The sequence below is a fragment of the Mesocricetus auratus genome, unplaced genomic scaffold (genome assembly GCF_017639785.1).
Source record: "Mesocricetus auratus isolate SY011 unplaced genomic scaffold, BCM_Maur_2.0 Super-Scaffold_100010, whole genome shotgun sequence".
Classification (NCBI taxonomy): domain Eukaryota; kingdom Metazoa; phylum Chordata; class Mammalia; order Rodentia; family Cricetidae; genus Mesocricetus; species Mesocricetus auratus.
In genome coordinates this window covers 33,953,054-33,979,350 of record NW_024429194.1, presented here as the reverse complement: position 1 = coordinate 33,979,350, position 26,297 = coordinate 33,953,054, and the positions used below count along the sequence as shown (strand labels likewise).

General features: G+C 37.3%; 1 protein-coding gene across 3 annotated transcripts in view; it reads right to left on the bottom strand.

Moving 5' to 3' along the window:
* Usp37 (ubiquitin specific peptidase 37) overlaps positions 1 to 26,297 on the bottom strand; it is a 65,357-nt gene that overhangs the window by 36,212 nt on the left and 2,848 nt on the right. For 2 of the 3 annotated variants that reach the window (XM_040753326.1, XM_040753329.1), the window contains exons 2-11: positions 23,877 to 24,021; positions 21,754 to 21,821; positions 20,376 to 20,599; positions 18,208 to 18,379; positions 13,469 to 13,569; positions 9,830 to 10,008; positions 9,013 to 9,087; positions 5,115 to 5,212; positions 3,317 to 3,401; positions 115 to 273 (exon numbers count right to left, since the gene is read on the bottom strand). In XM_040753326.1, coding sequence (XP_040609260.1) covers positions 115 to 273; positions 3,317 to 3,401; positions 5,115 to 5,212; positions 9,013 to 9,087; positions 9,830 to 10,008; positions 13,469 to 13,569; positions 18,208 to 18,379; positions 20,376 to 20,531 — 1,025 coding nt within the window. In that variant the 5' untranslated portion in view covers positions 20,532 to 20,599; positions 21,754 to 21,821; positions 23,877 to 24,021. The remainder of the gene's footprint in view (positions 1 to 114; positions 274 to 3,316; positions 3,402 to 5,114; positions 5,213 to 9,012; positions 9,088 to 9,829; positions 10,009 to 13,468; positions 13,570 to 18,207; positions 18,380 to 20,375; positions 20,600 to 21,753; positions 21,822 to 23,876; positions 24,022 to 26,297) is intronic. The other variant, XM_040753327.1, reaches the window with a different exon arrangement.

Here is a 26,297-nt window from a genome sequence, read left to right as displayed (position 1 = left end):
ACCCAATTTCTAATGATTTTACAACTATAATATGAATCCTTTCTTACATTAATATCCATAACAAATGGAGAATAGCTCAGTTAAGTCACTCTGCAAGAAAGCGAGTCTACCAACCCCTGCAGCTGCTGTTGGTGAGAGGAAAGGGGCACTCTAGGTTTGTTCCAGCCTGTGTAGTCCTGGTTACACCTCAGGTTTTTAACAGATAGAGGAGCTGGTTGAGGAAGAAACCCCAAGCTTCTTTTGGCAGAAGGAGTCTGGCTTGAAACATTACTCCTAAAATCAAAAAAACAAAACAAAAACAAAATAAAAATTTTCATTATTACCTTTTCTCTTTAGCAGATTCAGAGAAATCAATGTCTAAGGGAAAACTAGTCTCAAACTTAAAAGGAAGTATTAGTAATACTGGTCACTTATAAGAAAAAGTCGTAAGTTAGTAAGTCTTTACAGAAAACTGAAGACCAGAGCCTTGGGAACATGCCTTATATTTATTCAGTAATTACCAATAAAGAGAAGCAAAAACAAAACAGAAAGATTAAGAGGTTTAAATATTTGACCTACAACCTATATAACCCAAGTTAATAGCTAGAGAAAGGCTATACAATTTCACTTTTTAATTCTTTTTTTATGGATGTCATCATTTAATGGATGTCACATTAGTTTACCTAGCTTTGGACAAATTCAAGCAGTAGTACATATATTCTTCACTACTTCAAATCACATCAGAGAAAAGATTTCTTAATTTTTTAAAAGAAGGGTACTAAATGTTTGTTTGGAGGTGGAAATATTAGGGGTATTTTTAACTTTTCTAAATATTATTGATTCTTTTCCAAAAAGGTTAAAGCGATTTTTACTTCCCTGAATAAATTTCCATTTCCTCACACTTCTATTATTTACCATCATAACTATTAATTTTCATAAGTATAGTAGCATGTGACTTTGTAGCTATCTTGCATTCCTAATTACACCTGAAGTTGAACACCTTTTTATAATGTACTTTTCAGGGGCGTTGGTGGCGCAAGCCTTTAATCCCAGCACTCGGGAGGCAGAGGCAGGCGGATCTCTGTGAGTTCGAGGCCAGGCTGGACTGACAGCCTCCCAAACAGAGAAACCCTGTCTCGTAAAACCAAAAAAAAAAAAAAAAAAAAAAAAAAAAAAAAGAAATAATGTACTTTTCTCTGAAACTATCTTTTACATGCTTTTTTTTTTTTTTTTCCTTCTTCTTTTTCTTTTTTTCAGAGACAGGGTTTCTCTGTGTAGTTTTGGAGCCTGTCCTGGAACTCGCTTGCAGACCAGGCTGGCCTTGAACTCACAGAGATCACCTGCCTCTGCCTCCCAAGTGCTGGGACTAGTGCGGCACCACCACCCGGCCTATTTTCTTCTTTCTTTTGAGACAGGGTCTCCTTATGCATCTGTGACTGGCCTAAACTCTATGTAGACCAGGCTGGCCTTGAACTCACTAAAGTCAGCCTACCTCTGCACCTACCTCAGACTGAAATGTGTGCCATCATCCTGGATAAAAATAACATTCTTTGTCTACATTCCTGAATTATAATTTACTTGTATATATAGCTTTCTAAGCTTTACTCTGTTCCATCTAACTCTATTTCTCTTTCTGCAAAAGTCAATCTGCTTTTTTTTAATATCATATTTAATTTCTTGCTAGTAGCTTTAAAACACTATTTTACCGTTGTGGATTTTCTTCGTTTTATTGTTTTTCAGGATAGGGTTTCTCCATGTAGTCCTGGCTTTCTTGGAACTTGCTTTTTAAACCAGGATAGCCTCAAATTTGGAGCTCTGCCTGCCTTTACCTTCACAGTACTGGGATTAAAAGTGTTTGCTACCACACCTGGCTACCCTATGGATCTTTAAAATATTATTTGTTGTTTGGCATTTGCTAAAGCTTTTCAATGTTAGGAGTTTCAGCATTTTTATCCATTATTTCTCTGACAATTTCCTTGAATTGATTCTTCTTTTTCCCCAGAGTACTATGTGATATGGAGAACTCCCAAACTAAGTTTCTTAGTTGCATTTACATTTATTGTTTCCTCACTTTGCTGCATTCTATAATTCCTTCTTGCCAAGTGGTTACTATTTCTCCTTCTGGTCCTTAACTTTTACAGAGGATTTTGTATTACAGATTAATTCATTTTTTAAAATAACATTTATTTATTTATTTACTTTTGTGTGTGAATGTATGCACTCGTGTGTGTATATAGGCACTTGTTTGGGGGTCAGAGAACAACCTGTAGGAGTCAGTTCTCTTTCGACCAGGTAGGTTCTGGGAATCAAACTAAAGTTGAAGGGCTTGGGACAAAGTGCCTTTACCCATCAAGCCATCTCACTAACCCTCATAATTCTTCATACAACTCAAATAACAAGATAGCAGATAATACTGGTTTGTATCCTTGCTCTCTACTAAGGGAACCCCATGAAGAGCACAATTATTATAACCCCAGGAAGCTTTGTAAGAATATTTTGCCCTGGCTTAAACACGGCTTTTCTAGATACTAGCTTCATATAGTGTTTAATTTTCTGGGATGCCCAAACCCCCCCCCCACCACACACACACACACACACACACACACACACACACACACACTTATGTGTGCCATGTGTATACTTGGTGCTCATGAAGTTCAGAGAGGGTGTTAGATTTTCTGAAACTGGAGTTATAGACAGCTGTGGATCACCATGTGGGTGCTGGGAATTGAACTTTGGCCTTGTGCAATAGCAGTCCATATTCTTAACTACCGACTCTAGTCCCCACAACCATACTTTTAGAGTCTTGTTATGTAGCTGTAGCTGACCCGTAACTCACTTTGTAGACCAGATCAGTCTTGAATTTGTGCTAATTCTATTTCCTCTCTGCCTCCTGGGGTTATGGACGTGCACTATCATACCTGGCTCAAAATTAAATTTCTGAAAAACTTTTCCAGTGAAAGATACTTGTATGAAGATTTAGCTTTAAAAAAAAATCTGTTAAATTTTTGAAAGTTAGCATAGGAAATAAAGACAATGTAAACATGCCCCAAGAGGATGGGACGTGCAGTGGTCAAAAGACCCTAATAATGTCAGTCAACATGAGTAGCACTGATGCAAATCTTTCCAGATCTCAATTTATTCATTTTTGGGTACATTTCAAAACAGATAAAACTAAAATATTTCTAGAATACTTCCTAACTAAAGTGTCATGGTGGGAACTGGTTCTACTGTGCTGAAACTAGGGCATTAGCTAAGATAAGAGTGTAAAGAGAAGCCAGTGTCATCGATGACTCCAGACTCTGAAGAGGGAGGGAATTCTCTAAGTACTACATACCTGTCTAGGTTAGAGCCACCGGAAGAGTAGTCCTTGGATCCAGCTCTGCTCCCATAAAACGAGGATGACTGCAAAGGCAAAAGTCCTATAAAAAACATGAAAGAAAACTTAATGCCTAATTTAACCACTCAAATTCATTTAATCATACTACACAACTGGATTGGATCTGTTTGTATTTACTCTTAACACATGCCCACTAAAGAAAAGTTACAATAGCAAAACAGTGCTCCTCTACCTACAAACTGTTCAAGGTCCCTTTTTAGTTTCTAATCCCTTCCCCCTACTTTTTTATGCTTTGAGAGTTTTATACTTGCATATAATTAATTTTATTCCCAATTCCCATCTCTCATCCTCTTACCTCTACTGCCAAGCCCTTTATGTTCTTGTCTTCTTTGTGTAGAGCCCACAGAGTTTAGTCTGATTTATAAAGCCTAGCTTTTTGTGTTTTACATAACAGAAGTTCTTAAATTTTGCCATTTGCTACAGCAATTCTTCAGAAGCATAGGTAAATTTAACAGTTACTGATAGTAAATCATCAGTAATTCATTTTAAAAACAATTCTTTAGTATTCATATAACTGTACCATTTATTAAAGATAGCAATTTACATGGTAATGAGATGGCTTATAATGTATTTACTATTTCCTTTTGCTAATTGCTGGTAGGTTATAATTGCTTAAAAACAAACAAGTGTTATTATTATGGTCTTAATTTCAACCACAGTAATCTCTGATTCAGTCTATTGTCTTCATATTTTAATACTAAAAGATTAATTCTACATACTGAAATAGAGGAAAAAGAATATAAATTCTGGATTTGCTTGTTTGTTTTGAGGCAGGGTCTCTTTCTGTAGCATTAGCTGTCCTGGAACTCACAAGAGATCCTCCTATCTCTGCTTCCCAAATGCTGGCATTAAAAGCAGGTGTCACACTTGGTTAAATTCTGGACTTTTAAAAGAAAACCAAAATAACAAAATATAAGCTCTCACACGCATACCCACACATAGTTACATGCATAGTCTCATGATGTAATGCGGCTGGCCTAAATTCTACAATGTAGTTCAGGCTGACCTCAAACTCAGAGATACAGGCTGCCTCTGTCTCCCCAGTGCTGGAATTAAAGGTGTGAGTTACGAAGCTGCATGTTGCTGGTTTTTTTGGTTTTTTTTTTTGAGAAAGTCTCATGTAGCCAAAGCTGGTGTCAAACTCACTATGTAGCTGAGGCTAGGCTTGAATCCCTGATTCTCCTGCTTCTACCTCCTGTGTGCTGGGATTATAAGTGTGTACCATTATGCCTGGATAACTTTCCTTATATTATTTATTTAGTGTGTGTGTATGCCACAGTACACATGCAGAAGTCAGAGGATAACTTTCCAATGGGTTTTCTCCTTCTACCACATGAGTCACTGAGATCAAATTCAGATTTTCAATCTTGGTGGCAAGTACTCTTACCCACTGAGTCATCTTGCCAGCACTTTTTTTTTTTTTTTTTTTTTTTTTTTGGTTTTTACGAGACAGGGTTTCTCTGTATTGTTTTGGAGGCTATCGGTCCAGCCTGGCCTCGAACTCACAGAGATCCACCTGCCTCTGCCTCCTGAGTGCTGGGATTAAAGGTGTGCGCCACCACCGCCCGGCTTTGCCAGCACTTTATAAATACTCGATTCAATTATTGGGTATAAGTTAATGACTAATGACTAACACTGGATTATCTATTATCCCTGAACATTGTACACTTATGTGCTAGCTTAATATAGTCAATCACATAAGCAAATAAAACCTTAATTAAAAACCAGAACTTACCTGATGTTCTATTTTCTTCTGCCTGTTTCAAACTCAGCTGTTTTTCTCTACTGCTGGTTAAATATTTTCTTGAAGGGTCTGTCATAGCTTTGTTGTTCCTATAGTTAACAATTTTAAATCAATATAGTAACTTTATAATGATATTCTTAATTCTCAGTGAAATAAGAACTATGAAATTAACCTTTCATTAAGAACCACTATAATCTATGATTCTAGCAAATTAAGAAAATTTTAAATTTTCTTTTTAAAAAGTCATGTAATCAGAGATAGCAAGATGATACTGATTTTTCTTAACCAAAAGCAAAAAGCAAGACTAGATAATGGCCAGACAGCGCCTGCCATGAAAGCCTGATAATCTACGTATGATGCCAGAATACCACAGTGAAGTTAGAGAACCAATTTCTGCAAGTTGTCCTGTGACCTCAACAGGTAAAATATGGTATGCACATGTGCGTGTACATACACACTTAAAGTAATTATTTACCTGAGACAAAAACAGTAAAGATGTGAACTATCTAGTATTGATGCTTTGCAGCTTTGTTTGTTTGTTTGGTTTTGGTTTTTCGAGACAGGGTTTCTCTGTATTGCTTTGGAGGTTGTCCTGGAACTTGCTCTGTAGACTAGGTTGGCCTTGAACTCAACAGAGATCCGCCTGCCTCTGCCTCCCAGTGCTGGGATTAAAGGCGTGCACCACCAACACCTGGCTGATGCTTTGCAGTTTTAAAAAAATAAGATCCAGAGGCTGGAGAGATGGCTCAGAGGTTAAGGGAACTGGCTGCTCTTCCAGAGGTCCTGAGTTCAATTCCCAGCAACCATAGGGTGGATCATAACCATCTGTAATGAGGTCTGGTGCCCTCTTCTGTCCTGCAGACATACATGCAGGCAAGACACTGTATATATAATGAGTAAATCTTAAAAGGGCATGGGAGGAGGGGAGGAAAAGGGAGAGGGACCTGGGATTGACATGTGAAGCAACCTTGTTTCTAATATAAATTTAAATTTAAAAGTAAACAACAACAACAGAAACAAACCAAAACAAAAAAAAGATCCAAAATGTTCTTGTCATATAGAATTTGAACTGCTACTTAGAAAATATAAACATTCCAATTTGTAGTATTTAATAGTTTAAGTTCATGAATGCAAAATTAAGAATTTTTTTTCGTTTTAGATAGGGTATCTCTACATAGTCCTGGTTGTCCCAGAAGTAGCTGTATAGACCAGGCTAGCCTCGAACTCAAGGAGATGCACCTGACTCTGCCTCTTGCAGGCTAGAATTAAAGGCATGCGCAACCACATCAGGTTCAATTCCTTCCTATTATTTCCAAGTACTAAAAGCAGAATGTCCACAAAAATAAAATCTCCAAGTTTTGATTGAAATTACTAATTTAGGGGACTCATCATAAATTAAGTTTGTAACAAATAATGCTTTTGCTCTGCCCATATTCCCTCTGACTCAATTTTTGTGTCATCTTTACTACCAATTTTTGTGTCCTTATCTTCACTCTATAGCCTCTCAGTAAGAAGAATAGCTAAACTGGGAGGTAATGGCACACACCTTAATACCAACACTCAGAAGGCAGAGTCAAGTGTATCTCTGGAGTTCGAGGCCAGCCTGCTCTACAGAGTGAGTTCCAAGATGGGCAAGGCTACACAGAGAAACCCTCTATTGAAAAACAAAACAAAACATAACTAATCCTAGCACTCTGGAAGTGGAGGCAAGAGGGTCAAGAGTTCAAGGCTAGCCTGGGCTACATAGAGACTTTGTGACCAGGATTTTGTGCCCCCCCTTGATTCTTTAATAGATTTGGCCCTGTAATTAATTTTCTTTTCCTGAAAGAACGTAACAGAAGTAAATGTCTGTGAGTTTTGATCCCAAGCCTAAAAATGTCTTTCAGATTTCCAATTCCTTGGAAACCTGCCACTGTTATATGAATAATTCTAGGCTAGCTAGACAGTGGAAGACACATGGCCTAATTACCCCACGAATAGCAATTCCAGGGCTAGCCATGAGTGAGACTATTCAAAGCTTCTCAAGCCACTTACTGACTATAGACTCATGGGAAAAATCAAAGGATATAGGTAACTGGTTAAGCCAAGTTTGGATAAGGTGAAGTACACAAGTAATTATAAGCAATACTTTTTGTTGTTAATTTTTGTTTGTTATATTTTGTTTTTTTGAGACAGGTTCTCTCTATGAAGTTCTGCTATTCTAGAACTCACTTTGTAGGCCAAGCTGACCATGAACTGAAAGAACAATAGTAAACCTGGACACCTGGACTCAGTCTGGACACTGGCACAAAATGGAAATCAACTAAAACTCCGTAAAGGCCTATGCTGAAAGACAACAGTGAGGGAAAGAGTTCTAAGGAAAGTATCTCACTGCTGGTTCTATGTAAAGATCACTATTACTTGCTAGGTGGCAGCAAAGGGTGTCAATGAATGATCAGGTATTGGAAGATCAGTCAGGAAGAAATGATGTACAGAGGAACGTGTGTGTTATGTGTGCGTGTGTGTATGTATGTATGTATGACAAAGATCTGCTTCATAAGCTAATTTTTACCAGGAAAACATCCCTGAAAAGACCCCACAATCAGAAGGATAAGTTGTCAGCCAATCGCTATCCTTAGTTATTTTTTGCTAATAGCAGAGATAGAATCTATAGCATGGATTTACCCTCATCGAAGTTTAGCTATTGCTACTGCTATTGTGTCCTAATTGGCCAAGAGCAAAAATTGGTGCTGAGTTTGATCTAGCCCCCTCTTATGAAACCAATTCATCATTTGGTTACAAATGATTTTTCCAAATTGCTTCCACCCTAGAAAAGACCGTAAATGAGCCGGAGATGATTCAGTGGATGAAGGCACTTGACACGAAGTGTGATGACCTGAACTGTTAAGGAATAAATGTTGGTTAATTTTAGGCCACGTTTATGAGTTTTTGGACAGTCTCAGGAATATAATATAGTCTCTGGAAAATAAACAAAAACCTAACAGTCTGTATTGACCTACCTGGATTGCTGTAACAAAACGGCACAGACTGGCCACTACAATAGTTGATTTTCGCAGTGTGGATGTTGTACATATAGGATCACAGTGTCAGCAAATTCAGTTTCTGGTGAGACCATTCCTCATGGCTTACAGATGGGCTGCCTTCTCACTATGTCATCATAGGGCCAGTCTGGATATCTATTCCTAGTCTTAGTCCTTCTGGATCAGAGCTGCACCTTCAAAACTCATTTAACCTCATCTAACTCCACAAGAAGTCCTAGCTCCAAAACCAATTTTGGGATGAGGTCTTCAACAAATGAATTTGGAGGTAGGGAAAAGGACCTTGGTCTCTTCCCCTCACTTACTAGAAAGGGAGGAAAGCTCACACTAACACAGTGGCCCAACAAGAAACATGTGTTGAGCTGGACATAGTGATATGCTCTTGTAATCTCACCATACAGGAGGCTGATGAGTTCAAGGCCAGTACATACCTATCAAGAACTTGTCTCAAAAACAAAAATAAAACAAAACTCCCAATGAACAAAAGAACTATTTATTTCAAGTTCTTCAGCTCCATCCTTCCTCTAATGCTGCAACAAAAGGCAGGCTGGATAGGAGTTGTGAATGACAAGAGTGAATGGAGCACCTGATGGAGTCTCTGCTCCAGCATCACCAAAACACTTTAAATTCTCTGTGTAGTCTTAGCTGTCGTGGAACTAGCACTTATAGACCAGGCTGGCCTTGAACTCAGAGATCTACCTGCCTCTGCCTCCACCACCACCCAGCAATTCTATTCTTTTATAATTGGAATTATCACAAATTGAAGATTGCTGCCAATTTTCCACAGGAGTTTTAACAATTGATGTAAAAGGCACTGGTCAAGTGCCGCAAAGGCTCTTAAAGCAACTTACGATGATGAATCATTTTCCTTAGGATAATCTTCAGTCAGCTCTGGGCCAGATAACATTCTTTTCCTCTTTTCAGTGCTATGGAGAACAGATTAAAAAAAAAAAAAAGACTACTTTTAAAAAGTCATAATTCATACCATCAAAAATCATAAACCAGGGCTGGGAAAAAAACAAAAATCTGTAAAGTGCTTGATGTGCAAGCACAAGGTCTGAGTTCAAATCCCGCAGCCACATGAAAAGCTGGATGTGATGGTGTGCACCTACAATCCAGTGCTGGGAAGGTCCCTGGGGCTTTCCAGTAAGTGCCAACCAGTGAGAAACCCTGTCTCAAAAAAGTGGTAGACAGTATCTAAAGAATGACCCCTAGGTTGCCCTGTGGCCTTCATAGACATGTAAATGTACATGTGTATCTATACATGCATATCCATCCACATCCAGACAAAAAAACTTAAGAAACGAACCCAAAGGGCCGGGCGTTGGTGGCGCACGCCTTTAATCCCAGCACTCGGGAGGCAGACGGATCTCTGTGAGTTCGAGGCCGGGCTGGACCAACAGCCTCCAAAACAATACAGAGAAACCCTGTCTCGTAAAACCAAAAAAAAAAAAAGATAGGAAATATGACTACAATAGATTCTAGATTCTTTACACTGTACTTAATATACTGTTTTGTCTACATGTTCAATGCATGCCACTGACACAAACTAAGGACAAATACTTGCAATTATACATGAAAAATTATATTTGCTGCTTTTCTCCCCATGAATTCTAAAAGTCCCAAAAGACATTTATAAACAGGTCTGAATGACTAAGTCTTTCTTACCGGTTTTCTAATAATCCTGATCTAAGAGGTGTTGATGTCAGCGTCAAAGAAGGAATTGTACGGCTAACAGCCATTCCACTTCCGGCTACTGTCTTAATTGATCCTCTACTGGGGTTGCCAAGAACTTTTCGAAATGGAATGTCATCTTTAGTTTCTAAACCTCCTCTTTTTGAAGAGGCCTGTAAGAATAAAGTGTGAGACAGTAAAATCTTTGACTTAAGTGCAAACATACTTTAAGACAGGATCCTACAGAAACTCAAGGATGACCTCACGCTTGCTAACTAGCAGAGGATAACCTATCTAGAACTGGTTCTCTAGCCAACACTTCCTAAACGCAAGGGTTATAAACATGCATCACTATGCTAGTTTAAGTGGTTTGAAGGATCAAACCCAGAGTTTCATGCATGCCAGACAAGTCTTCTACCAACTGAGTTACATCCCCGGTCCAATTATAATTTTTTTAGATCAGCAAATTTTTTTTTTTTTTGGTTTTACGAGACAGGGTTTCTCTGTATTGTTTTGGAGGCTGTTGGTCCAGCCCGGTCTCGAACTCACAGAGATCCGCCTGCCTCTGCCTCCCGAGTGCTGGGATTAAAGGCGTGCACCACCACCGCCCGGCTTTAGATCAGCAATTTTAAAAAGATTTTAAAAAATTATTATCCCAGCACTCAGGAGGCAGAGGCAGACACATCTTCATTAGTTCAAGGCCAGCCTGGTATAACAAAGTGAGTTTCAGGACAGCTAGGGCTATACACAGAAAAACCCTGACTTGAAAAACCAAAACAAAACAAAAAAATTTGTTTTTATTTAATGTGCATTGGTATTTTGCCTGCATGTATGTCTCTGAGGGTGTCAGAATCCCTGGAACGGGAGTTAGAGACAGTTGTAAGCTTCCACGAGGGTCTTAGAACTAAATCCAGGTCCTCTGGAAGAGCAGTTAGTGCTTTTAACCACTGAACCATCTCTCCAGCCCCCTATCCCAGCAATACTTATGGAGAGTTAAAAAAGCTATCCAGGGGATTCTAATATAGTCAAGCGTGAGACACTGAATTTGACATTCATTTCCTTGTTATTGATCTATCTATCTATCTATCTATCTATCTATCTATCTATCTATCTATCTATCTATCATTTTGAGAAAGACTCTTAACTCTGTAGTCCCAGCTAGCCTAAACTCACCATTTTTTTGTCTCAGACTTAAGTGCTGAGACTATAGACATACACAATCACATCTAACACTCCTATAGTATTCTTTTTTTTGTTTTTCTTTTTGGTTTTTTGAGACAGGGTTTCTCTGTAGCTTTGGAGGCTGTCCTGGAACTAGCTCTTGTAGACCAGGCTGGTCTCGAACTCACAGAGATCTACCTGCCTCTGCCTCCTGAGTGCTGGGATTCAGAAATGACAAGTGCTTTTACTTCCTGAATCATGTCATCAGCCCCAAGAGTTTCAAGTTTATAAGAATACTATAGGAACACCGGGCTGTGGTGGTGTATGCCTTTAATCCCAGAAATTGGGTAAGCACCATGTGGGTTTTGAGAATTATGTATCAGTCTTCTAGGAAGAGCATCAATGCTCTTAAATGCTAAGTCAACTCTCCAGCCCTTTATTGGTTGAAATTTTGATCATGAAAATAGTTCACACCCAAACCAATGATGGGGGCTGAAGATACGGCCCAAGGGTTAAGAGGGCATACTGCTCTTGCAAATGGAGGAGAGCTTGGCTCCTAGCACATACACCATGCAGTACACAACTACCTATAACCCCAACTCCAGGAGTATCCAATGACTATGCAGAAAGTTGTGTCAAATTAATATTATAGATGTATAAACATTTATTGCTGGGCTGTAGTGGTGCAGCCTTTAATCCCAGGAGGTAGAGGCAGGCAGATCTCTGTGAATTTGAGGTCAGGCTGGTATACAAAGTTCCAGGACAGCCAAGGCTACACAAAGAAAAAACTTGGACAAAAACAACCAATCAACCAACCAAACAAACAAACACACACTAAATCTAGCTGTATAAAATTACAAAAGATACAATATATGTTAACAGAAAACACTGGTATACTCTACACTATTCTCTCATGATCATCATCGTGATCATTATTTTCATCATCATCATCCAGGAATGGTGGCACTCAGGAGGCAAAGGCAAAAGCAGGAAGATCTCTGTGAGTTCAAGTCCTGCCTGTTTTAAAAATCAACTTCCAGGACATCCAGAACTACATAGAGAAACCCTATCTCAAGAAAACAAAAAAGAAATGTCTAGTTGAGCCTAGATGATGGCTTAGCAGGTAAAGACACCTATCATGAAGCCTGGCAACCCAAATTCAATCACCAGGATTCCTGTGGTGTAAAAAGAATATGAATTCTGTAAGCTCTCCTCTGACCTCCAGATGTATGTAGTTGTACACACACAAATATAAAACATATATACATACATATGTATTTTTATACACACTCTAAAAACTAAACCATGAAAACAACCTCTTAATTATTGTTCAACCTAGTATGATATGAGTAATCATCTCTCTGCACAAATATATTCACAGAAGAACTTTGATGTTTCTGATTGTATACCAGGCTTTCCTTTGCAAATCAATTAAAAGACACAATTGTTAAACTGTAGTAAGATTATTTACTGGTGCATTCCAAGTCTCTCAGCTTTCTGAATATTATAAATAAAAGCTTTTTATTTTCAAAGCAAAGGAAAAAATCTCAGTAAAATAGTCTGGTGTCATATAGTGTAAAGATAAAGTTCATGATGTACAGCAGACCAAAGACACAAAGAAATAGCAGCAGATATTCTGAGGCTGTTTCTAGTAGTACAGACACGGCCAGCTAGAGCCTTTTACCTGTACTATCTCAGAACTTCTAAGATCTCAGAACTTCTAAGATATTAATGCTAACCCCCATTTTATAGACAGGTAATGAGGCTCAGGAATCTTGAGGAGTTTCACCAATGACTCATGTCTACCAGTGGCAGTACTACATGCTGGATTTTTTTCTTTTTAAAATCACCGCTGAATTTTATAACAAGAAGTCCTTAGTTCTAAAAATTACTGTGTTCATTCTGATGCCCCTGGGACATCAAGCAATGGTTAAGTAAAACTATGTTATATTTAGTAAGAAGACTGAATTGTAAAAAGACAGGAATTAAATTAAAATTAAAGTTGTAAGACAGGATTAAAGATGCATACATTTAATCCTAGAACCTGGGAGGCAGAGGCAGAGGCAGATCTCTGAGTCCCGCTTAGTCTACAGAGCAAGTACAGGATAGCCAGAGCTACACAGAGAAACCTTGTCTTGAAAAAACCAAGAGACACAAGAGAAGAAAGGAGGAGGAGAAAGATAGAGGGAGGATAGGAAGGAAGGAGGGAGGGAGGGAGAGAGGGAGAGGGGGGGAAAGGAGGGAGGAAGGGAGAGAGAGAGAGAGAAGGTAAAATGGTGATAATCTCAGAAAACTATTTTTAGAAAAACAAAAAGATTAAGGTAACCAAAGTGATAAAGGTCAGCTATGCCAGCATACCACTGTGATAATGCTGCATTAGAGATCATTATCTAAACTCTACATCTGCAACTACTTAATACATCTGTGCTAATTGATTTTTTTTAAAAAGTCAGAAGATTCAAATGAACATACCTGATTGTCCGAGTAAGAAAGCTGTCTGTTAGTTTCCTTCTGAGATGCCCTGCTGCCCAGAATAGCTCCAAAACTACCAGAACCTTGAGAAGGCTTCATAGCTGGTGGACAAAAATGAACAAACCACTTAATTTAGTAAAAATATTCATCATTATTATTGTTATATAATACAGAAATGGAAGTAATAGCCATTCTGACAGATTGTATAACTGGGATACATAGTAACATTTAGGGATAAGAGCTCCAATAAAAGATTAATTAACACAAAAGGTAAGGCCGTGGGCTGGAGAGAAATGGTCCAGAGGTTAAGAGCACTGGCTGATTTTCCAGAGGTCCTGAGTTCAATTCTCAGCAACCACATGGTGACTGACAACCATCTGTAATAAGATCTGGTGCCCTCTTCTGGCCTGCAGGGGTACATTCATGCAGAACACAGTATACATAATAAATCTTTTTTTTTAAGTGAGACCATTTAACAGTATAAAAATTTAGAAGACAAAAAGAAAGTTCTCCAACATAGTATTTTATGTAGCAAGAAAATTAAGAGACCCAGAGACAGATATTGGGGTTCAAGCTGAAAGTCAGGGAAGCAAAGCAGTCAAGCTTACCTCTAAAAGGGCCGGGGTCTTCCTATTCTCAACAGGGCTGGAGAATGAATGCCTAATACTGATTACTGAAGACCCTGCTCCTATCTTTTATACCCCTCTAGTGCTGGGATTAAAGACGTGTGATCCCAGGTGCTGAGATCATCTTTGTGTGGGCTGTTTCTCTTTAGGAAAGCATCAATCTTGTGTAGATCTGAGGGGCCTTGGATTCACAAAGTTCCATCTACTTCTTAATCCTCAGTCCTAGGATTAAAGGTATGTACCACCACCTCCTAACTTCTGGCTGCTGGAATTAAAGGTGTGTGCCTGGCTTCTATGGTTTGTAGTTGACTTTGCTGTCTGACTCTTCAAAAATAATAAATCATAAATAATGTATCACCACAGTTTTATAATTAATAACATGAAAGAGTAAATCATTATATCTAGGGCATGAATACTTATACCAATATCAAGAAAACAAATCAGAAATAGTAACAACAAGCATACTTTTTATTTAAAAAAATTTTTAAAGTTTGCATTATGCATGTTTGTGTGTAGATACATGTCACCAAACTTAATCTCTGGAATCAACATGATAGAAGGAAAAAAAAACCCAAGTTGTCTTGACTCCTGCATATACTGTGGCACAGTTGAGTGGGTCCACACATACCCACAAAATAAAGGAAAAAATAATTTTTTTAGTTAAACAAAAGTAACCAAGCAGAATAGTTTCTACTCCATAGAAATCCATGCTAATTTAAAAAAGTTCAAGGTACTCTACAAATATGAACTTGTATAATCCTTCTCTTGCTTTCCTCATATAGCTGCCAAAATCACGGTAAGGATTTCAAATTCAGGACCCAGAGAGATGGCTCAGTGGGTAAGAGCACTTGCTGCCCTGGTTTGATTCCCCACACACAGATGGCAGCTCATTACCATCCATAACTCCTGTTCCAGGGTATCCAATGCCTTCTTCTGACCTTCACCAGCACCAAACAAACATGTGGTACACATACATATGTGCAGGCAAAACATAAAATTAAAATGAAAAAAGTGTAAAAAAGAAATTGAGCTTATGAATTTGAGCATTTTTTTCATGCTCAAAATCCATCTACTTTCTGAATCCAATTTTTTTTTTTGCCATTTTTTTCAATTCTCTCCTGTATTTTCTTTCTTTCTAGCTTATATAATGGGTTTTGGGTTTTTGTTTCATGAAGATATTAACATGTTATATGGGAGAACAAGTTTGAGGAGAGCCTGCACAATCTATCAAGACCCTATTTCAAAATGTTAATGATATTAACATGCTACTATGTGTGACTCAGCAGTAGACTACTTGTCTAACATCTGTGAGGCTCTAAGTTCAATCCCCAGAATGTCAGAAAGAAATTACTGTGACACCACTTTTGGTCAATGTTTGTATCTTTTTTTTCTTTGCCATGGAGATAGTATAAATGTTATATAAAGTCTAAGCTATTAATCATCTTTTCTACCCAGAGACTGTCAGAATTCAATCTTCTTTAATCACAATCTATCATTCTATTTTTTTAAACTCAAATCTGTGATTCAAAATCTACTTAGGTAAAAGAAAAGTATCTAGTATTACTATCTTAAGCACTTAGCAATTTATCTTGTACCAGATAATGCTACCAATGCTAATTCCTTTCTACTACTGTAAATATTTTATAATATCCTTTCTTTTATTTCTCTTTCATGTATTATTATTGTGGAGAAGGTGTGAAGGGAATGTTGCTATACAATCCAGGATAGCCAGCACGTACTATTTCATCTGTAGCTTAGGCTGGCCTTGAACTTTCAATGCTCCTGCCTCGACTTCCTCAGTGAAGGAATGAAAAATATGTGTCACCATGCCCAGCTGGATTTTAAGTTATTTTTACATTTGTTATCTCTAATACTAGTCCTTGCAATGTGTTGTTGCACATCAATATCACTAAACCAAAAAAATTAAAATGATTTGGCCAAAATCAAAGGGTATGTTCGAGTTTAGCTTACAGCTACCTAATAATAGCTATCTATGACTTATTGAGTCTCTAACATGCATTTATGAGCACTCACTCTTTTAAAAGCTTGAGTGTGGTGGTACATGTTTATAATCCAGGCTATGTGGGAGACTAAGGTAAGAAAGTTCAAAGCCAGTATAGGCACCTTAGCCTGATCCTATCTCAAAATAAAAATAAATGTAGCTTAGTGATGAGTGTTTGCCTAGCATGAGAAAGACCCTTGGATCTCCAGTGCATATAAAATACTTCCCAGTTAATTTCAAGACAGGGTTTCTCTGTTTAACAGCTCTGGCTATTCTGGAACTCTCTTTGTAGACCAGGCTGACTTTGAACTCAAAGATCTACCTGCCTCTACCTCACAAAATGTTGGGATTAAAGATGTGCATCACTCACCCAGTCACACATTAATTCTTGAGACTAACATTCAGTTAATATGATGGGTAGAGTAGACGAAATACAGACTCAATACCATTGTTTAAACTTTGAAATAGTGCTATCTTCAAATGCTTTTTTTTTTTTTTTGAGATGGGAGTCTTGTTACATAGCCCAGGCTGTCTTCAAACTCACAACCCTCTAGCCTCTCAAACGTCAAGTGCTAGAGTTAAAAGTGTATGTACCACTATTGTACACCTCCCCCTGTTGAGGGAAGTCCTGCACATTTGTCAATAAAGCACTGTCTGGCCAATAGGGAATCTAGATAGGTGGGACTAGGAGTCCAGGAGAACTTTGGGAAGGAGAAACACAGGGGAGTCAACATGTAACGCCATGGGGTAGGAAGCCCGAACTATTCTCCGGTAAGAAACATACTTAGATTAACAATTATGGAGTAATTACTTAAGTCAGAGCTAGCCAGTAAGAAACAAGCAAGGCCAACAGCTTCATAATTAACATAGCCTCCTGTGTGTTTATTTGGGACTGATGTGGCTCTGGAACCAGGCTGGCTGGAAGGCTCCTCTCAAGGAAAAAGCCTCCCTTTACATCCCTCCCCTGTTCTTTCTCTCCTGTCCTTTTCAACAGGGCTCAACAGACTGGCTTTAAATTTAGTCTCCTAGCCTTAGCTTCCTGGTTAGTGGGACAGCGGGTATTTGCCATCACACCTATTTTTATTCAGCATTGTTAATAGTCAGCTAACAGTTCAAGATTGGTGGCAAGAACATATGAATAGTTACTAAGCAAAAACCCACAAAAAACTCAATTTATGCAAATGGTGTAGTAATATATCAATTCAACCTAAGAAAATTCATACTGTCACATCTTCATTCTCTATGAAGGGAGAAGAAATCAGTCAGTACAAAATCTTGTAATATACTAAGTACCTCCTCTACTAGAGCTATACCTCCAGTCTGTTCATGTTATATTAACTTGAAAAAAAAAACTGATAAAACTGATAAAAGTAATCAGTGAACAGAGATATTTACTTCCTCCTTTTCAATTGAGCACCTTTTATTTCTTCATTATCCATTGTTCTGGCAAAGATTTCAAGTGCTACAATGCACAAAAGTACAAAGAACAACCATCCTTACTTTATTTTTGATTTTCGAAAAGAACTTCCAGATTTTCACAACTAAGTGTGTTAGCTGTGGGCTTAACACGTACAGGATTGTTGAAATAGTTTTCTTCTACTCCTAAGTCTATTTAGAGTGCTTACTATGAAAGAATATTAAACTTTTGTCATTTTTTCCCCTCAGCTGTGATGACTGTGTTGTTTTTTGTCTTTTATTCTATTATTGTGGTGCACTAACATAGACTGATTTTCATGCTGAACTATTTTTACATTTCAGGAATAAATTTAACTCAGTCCAATGCTATTTTGTTAAGGATTTTCCCATCAGTGTTCATCAGGAATATTGGTATACTGCCATCATATTCTCTGTCTCATATAGCTCAGGCTGGCCTTGAACTACATTGCTAATGATGTCTCTAAACTTTGATCCTCCTGCCTCTACTGGAATTACATGCATGCCCACCGTAGCTGGTTTCTGTGTGCTGACATGTTAAGGACTCCGGAGCCTTGTGCATGCGTGAGCCTACATCCCTGGTGCAGGCTCTACCAACTGAGCCACAACCCCAGCCCTCAGCCAACATATTCTTTTCAAGCTGCTAATATCAGATTCATGAGATGATTTGTACTTACCTGCATGAAGTCTGTTTTGATGGACTGCATCTAGAAACAACCTCATTTCCTCTGCTTCCTTACTTGGTACTTTGTCAATAGACAAGAAGCTGTTATCTTGTAAAGTCAGCATTAGGCGACTTTGTTTTGTTCCACTGGGTCGTAGTACCACATTTTTAATGTTATGATTGAGCTTAAAAAAAAATTATCTTTTTACCCAAAATATACAACAAATTATAATTAAGTTGTTAAACATTCTAATTTACCTTTCTTCCTCTTTCTTGATAAATTTAACTCAACTATATAACTTCTGTAAAAAGATTTTATTTCTATGTTTATAATTATATAGGTGCATGCATGTCTGAGTGTGGTCAAGTATGGACACCTCTGGAAGCCAGAAGACATTGTGTTCCCTGAAGCTAGAGTTATACGCAGCCATGAGCTATTCCACATGGGTACTGGGAATTGACCTGGAGTCCTTTGCAAGAGAAGTGTGTACTTTTAATTGCTAAAACATTTCTCTAGCCTCAAATTTACTTGGCCTGGAACTCACTATGCGTGCCAGGCTGGCCTCTAAACTCACACTGCTCTTTTAACTACCAAGTCTCAGCCTCCTAAATGTTGTAATTAAATGTGTGTGCTACCATGCCCAGCTCAAATTTAGATTTCCAAACCAACTTTTTATTACATTTTATTCTTTTTTGTGAGTATTGGTGGGAGGTGCCATACAATGTCAATGGAGATTAGAGGATGACCTGTGATAATTGGTTTCCCCTCAACTATGTGATATATATTTTTATCCTCTTAGCCATCTCTTTTTTAAAGTACATGTGCTTTTAGTCATTGAGCTACCTCTTCAGACCCTGTTTCTTTGTTTTTGTTTTTGTTTTGAGACACAGTCTTACTATGTGCCCCAAACTGACCTCAAATTCACTATGCAGACCAGGTTAGGCTTGAAATTGTGATTCTCTTGTATGAGAGTCCCAATGCTGGGATCATAAGAATGTGCTACCATGCACAGCTATGTTCTTACTTCAACTCAAAGATCAGCAGCTCTCAGCACTACAATAATAGTAAAGAAGCTAAAAACTAATGACTTAAAATTTATTACATTTTGTGTGTATGGTTATGGTATACACATGTCTTAACATGTTTGTGTAGGTCAGAGGACAACTTGTGGGAATTGATACTCTCCTTTCACCATGTGTCCTAAGGAAAAACTCAGATCAACAAGCTTTGTGGCAGATCTCTTAATCCACTGAGCCATTTTGATGGCCCAATGGCTATTTTTTTAAAGACAGTGACAAGTAACAAAGAACCTTCAAATATTTACAGTTAGAAGAAGAGAACTATAAAGATGACTTAACAATCATCCATTAAAGTCTATGATGTATAAGATTATTTACGACATCAACATTAACTTTTAGAATACAGTAAAAAAAAATCCCATAAATGATCTACTTAGCTCATTCAGCCCCACATTTTCCCAGACAGATCCTCATAGTCCTATCACTCTGTGATGTGTGCCCAATCTCATCTGAGACAAGTTCTGACCAGGTAGTCCAGGCTGGTCTTGCATCACAACTACTACTGACTCAACCTCCAAAGTGCTGGGATCATAGGAGTGTGCCATCAAATCTGGCCTAGTAGGGTTTTATATAACCTAGGCTGGCCTCAAACTTGTTTTGTGGCTGATCTTCCTGTCTCTTCCTCTCAAGTGTTAGGATTACAGATATGTATCACTGCTCATGGCTGTTAATGTTGTTTTTGAAATAGCTTAAGTATTGTATTGGGTACCTAAATCTAAGTTCTTTCCCACTAGTTTTCTTTGCAACAATGGTGACTGCTTCCAACTTTTTATTTATTTTTTTATTTTTTTGGTTTTAAGAGACAGGGTTTCTCTGTATTGTTTTGGAGGCTGTCGGTCCAGCCCGGCCTCAAACTCACATAGATCTGCCTGCCTCTGCCTCCCGAGTGCTGGGATTAAAGGCGTGCGCCACCACCTCCCAGCCCTACTTTTTATTAAACCCAACAATACTATTGAGTAATTTATAAAACCAACACATAAAAGTATCAGTGTCACGGAAGTAAGAAGCCTTTCAGAGACACTTTGCTACAACTATGACACAGTGCGGCTATTTAGTAGAGGATTTCACTAAGAAACCACTCCAAAGCAAAATCTGTTGTACCTGAAATGTCCTTGGAATTCCTCCAGTGTTGTAGTGAACTACTAGGCTGACTTTATTGTCTTTTTCCACAATTTCAAAGGATCCTTCTTTCCACTTTGTAATCCCCGTCTGCATACTTCGAATTCTGATAGGACCATATATCTTCAGAGGAGACATATTTTCTTTAAAAATAAATTGCTTTTAACCAAATTCAAAAGCAAAAATATATGTTCACCCAACAGATTCTAAAGAAAAAAAATACAACAAGTTATAAGTGATTAAAAAACAGTTTTAAAGAGAATACTTAATGAACCATCTTATATCTTTCTCCATTTAGGAAAAAAAAATCATTTACTTTAAAGAAAAAAACTTTACTCGTTACCTAAGAACCATCCATATTCAGCATTACCATTTTCAAAAAGCAATTTAACTTTAGACAAATATTCAAATTTATTCAAGTTTCCAGAATAAATGGTTTTCTCTTCTTTAGTGAGTATGTGTATGGTGTATGTGCATGAGCAAAGGCACACATGTTTAGCAGTTGTCTGAGACAAGTTTCCTGCACCACCAGGCTAGCGTACCCACAATCTCACACTGATTCTCCTGTCCCTGACTCCTATGTCTTTCAGGAGCATACTGAGATTACAGACATGTGTGCACTCTGTTCAGCTTTTATGTGGAGTGTGGGGATTCAAATTCAGGTCATCAGGATTGGTCACCAAGTACTTTACCCACTGAGTCATCTCCCCAACCCCTTGAGTGAACTTCTAATAAATGACTTATAATGATCAATCATAGGTAGGGTAAAGTAAGTAAATAAAATTATAGTAATAGATGTTATCAAATAGTACTACATATATAAACGTGCAAATATCTAAAATTGCTAAACCAAATTTTATGTATTTTCATCTTCTAAAACTATCTCTAAAATGGATTTTTGCTTATAAGTTTATAAATTAAATACCATTGAATACAAATACTGCCTAAATGGCTCAATTGGAAAAAATCTAGAAAAGATAGTAGTTTTTTTTGGTTTTTTTTTTTTTTTTTTTTTTTTGGTTTTTCGAGACAGGGTTTCTCTGTGGCTTTGGAGGCTGTCCCGGAACTAGCTCTTGTAGACCAGGCTGGCCTCGAACTCACAGAGATCCGCCTGCCTCTGCCTCCCGAGTGCTAGGATTAAAGGCGTGCGCCACCAACGCCCGGCTTAGAAAAGATAGTATAAAGGGATATTAGGTCTAGAAATTGGGAGCCAATTCTGTCACTAACTTTTAACTTGAACCTTGATTTGTTAGATCATCTTTTTTTTCTCTAAAAAGAACTCTATATAAAATTATTCATTTTATATTATAAGCAATAAATTAAAAGTTATTCTTAAATCTATTAATCAAACAAAACTCACCTGCAGGCAGGAGATGTCTTGTCTGAGGTCCTCTAGTTCAAAACCTATAGTTACTGCATAGAAAGTAACTAGGAGTCAAAGAAGACATTTAAAAACACTTTGAGAGTTCAAGGCTCTTATGCATCTTAAGTTCTTCATTAATATTTATTCACACCCTCAAAAATTTCTGAGGGCCAACTGTGGCCACATTTAAATATTAGCAATTTACTGGACATATAAATTCAAAATAAAGTTCATTACTGCCTATTCATGTGACATTTTGCACAAATAAATAACCCTACAGAAACCTGACAAGCAACTTGCACTTGTAACACATTTTAGCAATTATTTGTGGCTCTATTGTTTGTACAAGTCCTTGAGATTTTTTTCCCATTCTTTCTATCATGATTAGGAAGAATATGTTGTTCCTCTCCTACGCTAGTTTCCCAAACCAGAATTATTAGAACTAGCTTTGACCATCTTATATGTTATTTTGGTGCTGGACTAGAAATGGGAGGTCAGAATTTTGTGAATTCTAACTCCATATGCCTTTTCAGGTAACTTTTTAAGTAAACGGCAAATCAAATAGATTCATTCTCCATCTTAGTATTATTCAATAGCTTTTAACTGTTTTCACAATAAAACACAAAGTCATTAACATGATATTAAGGCCTCATGATCCAGGCCCCCATTATCTATTCCCAATAAAAGTCCCCTCAATCCAGCCATCTCAGCTAACAATTTTTTTTCAAAGCCATGTGTCCTCATGACACCCAACCTCTCTCTCCACACTGCTGTCATGCCTGCAAGTTTTTATGTATTCTCCCCTCCCGACCTGCCTTGATTCCTTCTCTTGGTTCTAAAACCAAGGCTCAACTTAGATGTTACCTTCTTTAAGAAACTTTCCTGACTACTTTTCATTGGTTCTCTTCCTCAATCCCACTCTGAAGCTATTTAAATCCTCCATATTCCTGTTGTACTTTGTACTTATTGACACACAACACTTCTATAAATGTTATTTTTTCCTTTGTTCCTACATATACTATTTGAAGACAGGGAATATGTTCTTTAATCTCATTAAGCTATCACTGTTCAAGAATGATGAACAAGCTGAGCATGGTGGCACATACTTTTATTCCCAGCACTTGGATGACAGAAGAACAAAGATTACTGTGGACTTAAGGCTGCTCTAGCCTATACACCAAGCATTATATCAAAGTAAGTTCATCTCAAAAAAGATTTTATGTCTAATTTTTTCCTCTTTCCTTGTACCTCTCCTAGAAAAAAGTTTTATGTCTTATCAAATTCTTTCATCTTTCTTTATAGCTCATTATTGTTTAGGGTACCAAAAGGGACTATAACACAATATTATCTTGGTGTTTATTATAAATATCATTATTAAATAAAACTTAGAAATGAAATTTCACATCTATTAAGACATAAGAAATTTTGAAAATCTTATTTCTATCTAATTCTAAAAGTAAATTTTGGTTATGAGTTTTATCTAATAACTTCATATATTAAACATTTTCTTAACCATTTCGACTAGCAACTTTATTTTCTTCTAATGAAAAAACAAAGATACAGAACATAAAATTAGAAAATACAATAAAATCATTCAGTATTTCTTTTGCACTAAGTAAATGAACAATAACCACTTCTGAGCTTGCCCTACTTGCTTAAGACAAAGTTTCTTTTTCAGTATGAAGTACACACAGAAACAATTTTTTAAAAAATTGTTTTTTTAGATACAAGGCCTTACCCTGTAGCACAGTTTGGTTTAGAACTCACTGTATAATACAGACTGGCTTTAAATTCACAGCAATTCTGCTTTAGTCCCATCCCCCACTCCAGGTGCTGGGATTACAGATGTGAGCCACTATGCCCAGAATTAAACTTCTCATAAACAGGAGAAAAAGATTCCTTGAATTCTAACAACTATCCAAGTTTGAGCATTTATGCAAGTTCATATTGTAAACTATTTTTTAATTAATTTACTTAAATGCACACATATCAGGAATTCTGTGGTAAAGAAATAATGCTAAAACATAAATGTAAAATTATACAGTAAACATAAAAACCGTCAATTCTTGCCTATTTGCAGAATACTGGAAATAAAGAAGCAAAACAAAAATAGTACTTACTTTTCAGTGACTTTTACTGAAAAATTCCACATGATAACAATTCACCTTTATTCTGTTTCTTGTGCCAAAAGCAATGTACTCTCCTTGAGAAACTATTCACATTCTTCAGCTATACCAGCAATCCCTTGAGGAGTCATCAACTCAGCTAAAGAAAATATAAGTATGCTTTAAACAGTTTCAACATAGGAAATTTAAACAAACCAACAAACAAGAATTGTATATAAAAACACTCATTTAAAGACCACTCTTATGTTTAAAATAAAGTGCAACACATCCACTCCTCACAAAATAGGGATGTGCCTGCAGTGGAGAATGAGGCTGTCGAAGAGCCTGCAAGTCCTTCAGTGTCTTGCTTATGTTTATTGTTGTTAGATTTTGAAGCTAAGTCAGTGAAAAGTACATCCTTTGTTGACTTTAGAAACACTGTTACATCACAACCATCTAAAAGACAAATTTAAGTTGTGCTGATCTGTAGTTTTTAAAGCTGGAAAAGGACATCTTCACTTACCTTTCAGAAGACTTAAAAAAATAAACAACAAAAAATTATTTTTTGATTTTAGGTCCCTCTTAATCTAACTTTCTCTGAAATTCTACCACGAACTTGAATACAATACCGACTTAACTGTTCAATTCCAGTTAGAAGACACACATGTGAAGATGACACAGGGCAAGACTGACTACTGTTCTTGATTTCCCTGTTTATCCTTCCCATCATCATTCAGACAAGAAGTCTTACCTGTTAGCTTTAAGCTCTTTCTCACCTATTCATATCCAATCTTTTCAAAAGTACTTCCCTAATTCAGAAATTCATCACTTTGGGATAGGGATGTGGCTCTGTTGGTAGAGTGCTTGCCTAGCATGAATGAAACCCTGAATTTCATCGTCAGCAAAGGATTAATTGGTGTGCCTCGATCCCACACTTGGGAGGTGGAAGGAGTTCAAGGTTCATCTTCAGCTACACAGTGAGTTTCAAGGCCAGTCTGGGCTACATGAGAGGCTGTCTCAAAATGAGTAAGTTAATTAAGAAACTCATTTCTTTAAATCACCTCGCCTAGTATCATGCATTTACTAAGCATAGTGCTATGTATCAAAAACTTTTGTCTAATGGTAATAATTTTACAGGATAGGGTTTATCACTGTATCTTACAGATAAAGGAAACTGAGACTTCCAGAGATTAAGAAATTAATGCAGGGGGCTAGAGAGATGACTCAGTAGTCAAGATCACTTGTTGCTCTTGCAGAGGACCTAGTCTAAAATTCCCAGCACCGACATGATGGCTCATAATTATCCATAACTCCAGTTCTGGGGAAGATACTCTTTTCACCTCCACAAGCAACAGGCACAGATGTGGTCATACATACATACATACATACATACATACATACATACATACATAAGTGCAGGAAGAAAAAACACGTAACAGTAAATACATCTTTTTAAAAAGAAAAAATTAATACAGAGTTCACTAAGAGACAAAGCTATGCCCAAACCCAAAACTTTCTCCCTGTTTTGTTTTGCTTTTTGAAACAGGATCTCATGTAGCCTTGGTTGGTTTTGAACTATGTAGGTAGAAGCTCAACTACTATTGTCCCTCCTACTTCCAATCTTCAAGTGCAGGGATTACAGGCATAAATCACTACACCTGGCTGGAACTCAAATTTTTAACCACTATCACAGTTCATCCTCATCAATGAATTGTGTAAGTCACTTCCCAGTCACCATTCTCAAAGGATTTTCCCATCAATGATTATTTTCTACAATAGTCTTTCTAAAGAACCATTTTCCCCACCTTAGGAACTAAAGTACACACTAATTGTTTTCAAAGCCTTCTCCCAAATCAGGCACGAGAACTTAGGTACATTTCTGGTATATTCCAGCAAAATAAACAGTAAGTGCTAAATATTCAATACTAATAACTGCTAACCCCATTATAAACATTTTTACTTGCTCACTACGAACTAGAAAATAAAATTTTGACATCCATACACTTCCTTACTAGAAAATAAAATTCTGACATCCATACACTTCCGTTTTTGTTTTCAGTATAAACTCTTTAAGTCCTAAAATGTTATTAAATTTTAATATTGATTTCCTTAACTACCAAGGTCTATTTGTAGACACCTCATCTTTACTAGTCTCTATTTAACCTGTTGCTAAAATATATAAATCACTCCGGAGGTTTTCAATGACTTTCTTTTGTAACAACAACAACAAAATCATAAAACAGAGCCTGTAAGAATGGCCCAACAGTGGTAGTGCACACCTTAAACCCAAGCACTCACTCGGGAGGCAGAGGCAGGCAGATCTCTGCCACTTTGAGGCCAGCAAGCTCTACCGACCCAGTTCCAGAAGAGGCTATAAAGAGATACAAAGATACACAGAGAAACTGTGTGTGGGGGGGGGGATAAAAAGAAAAAAAC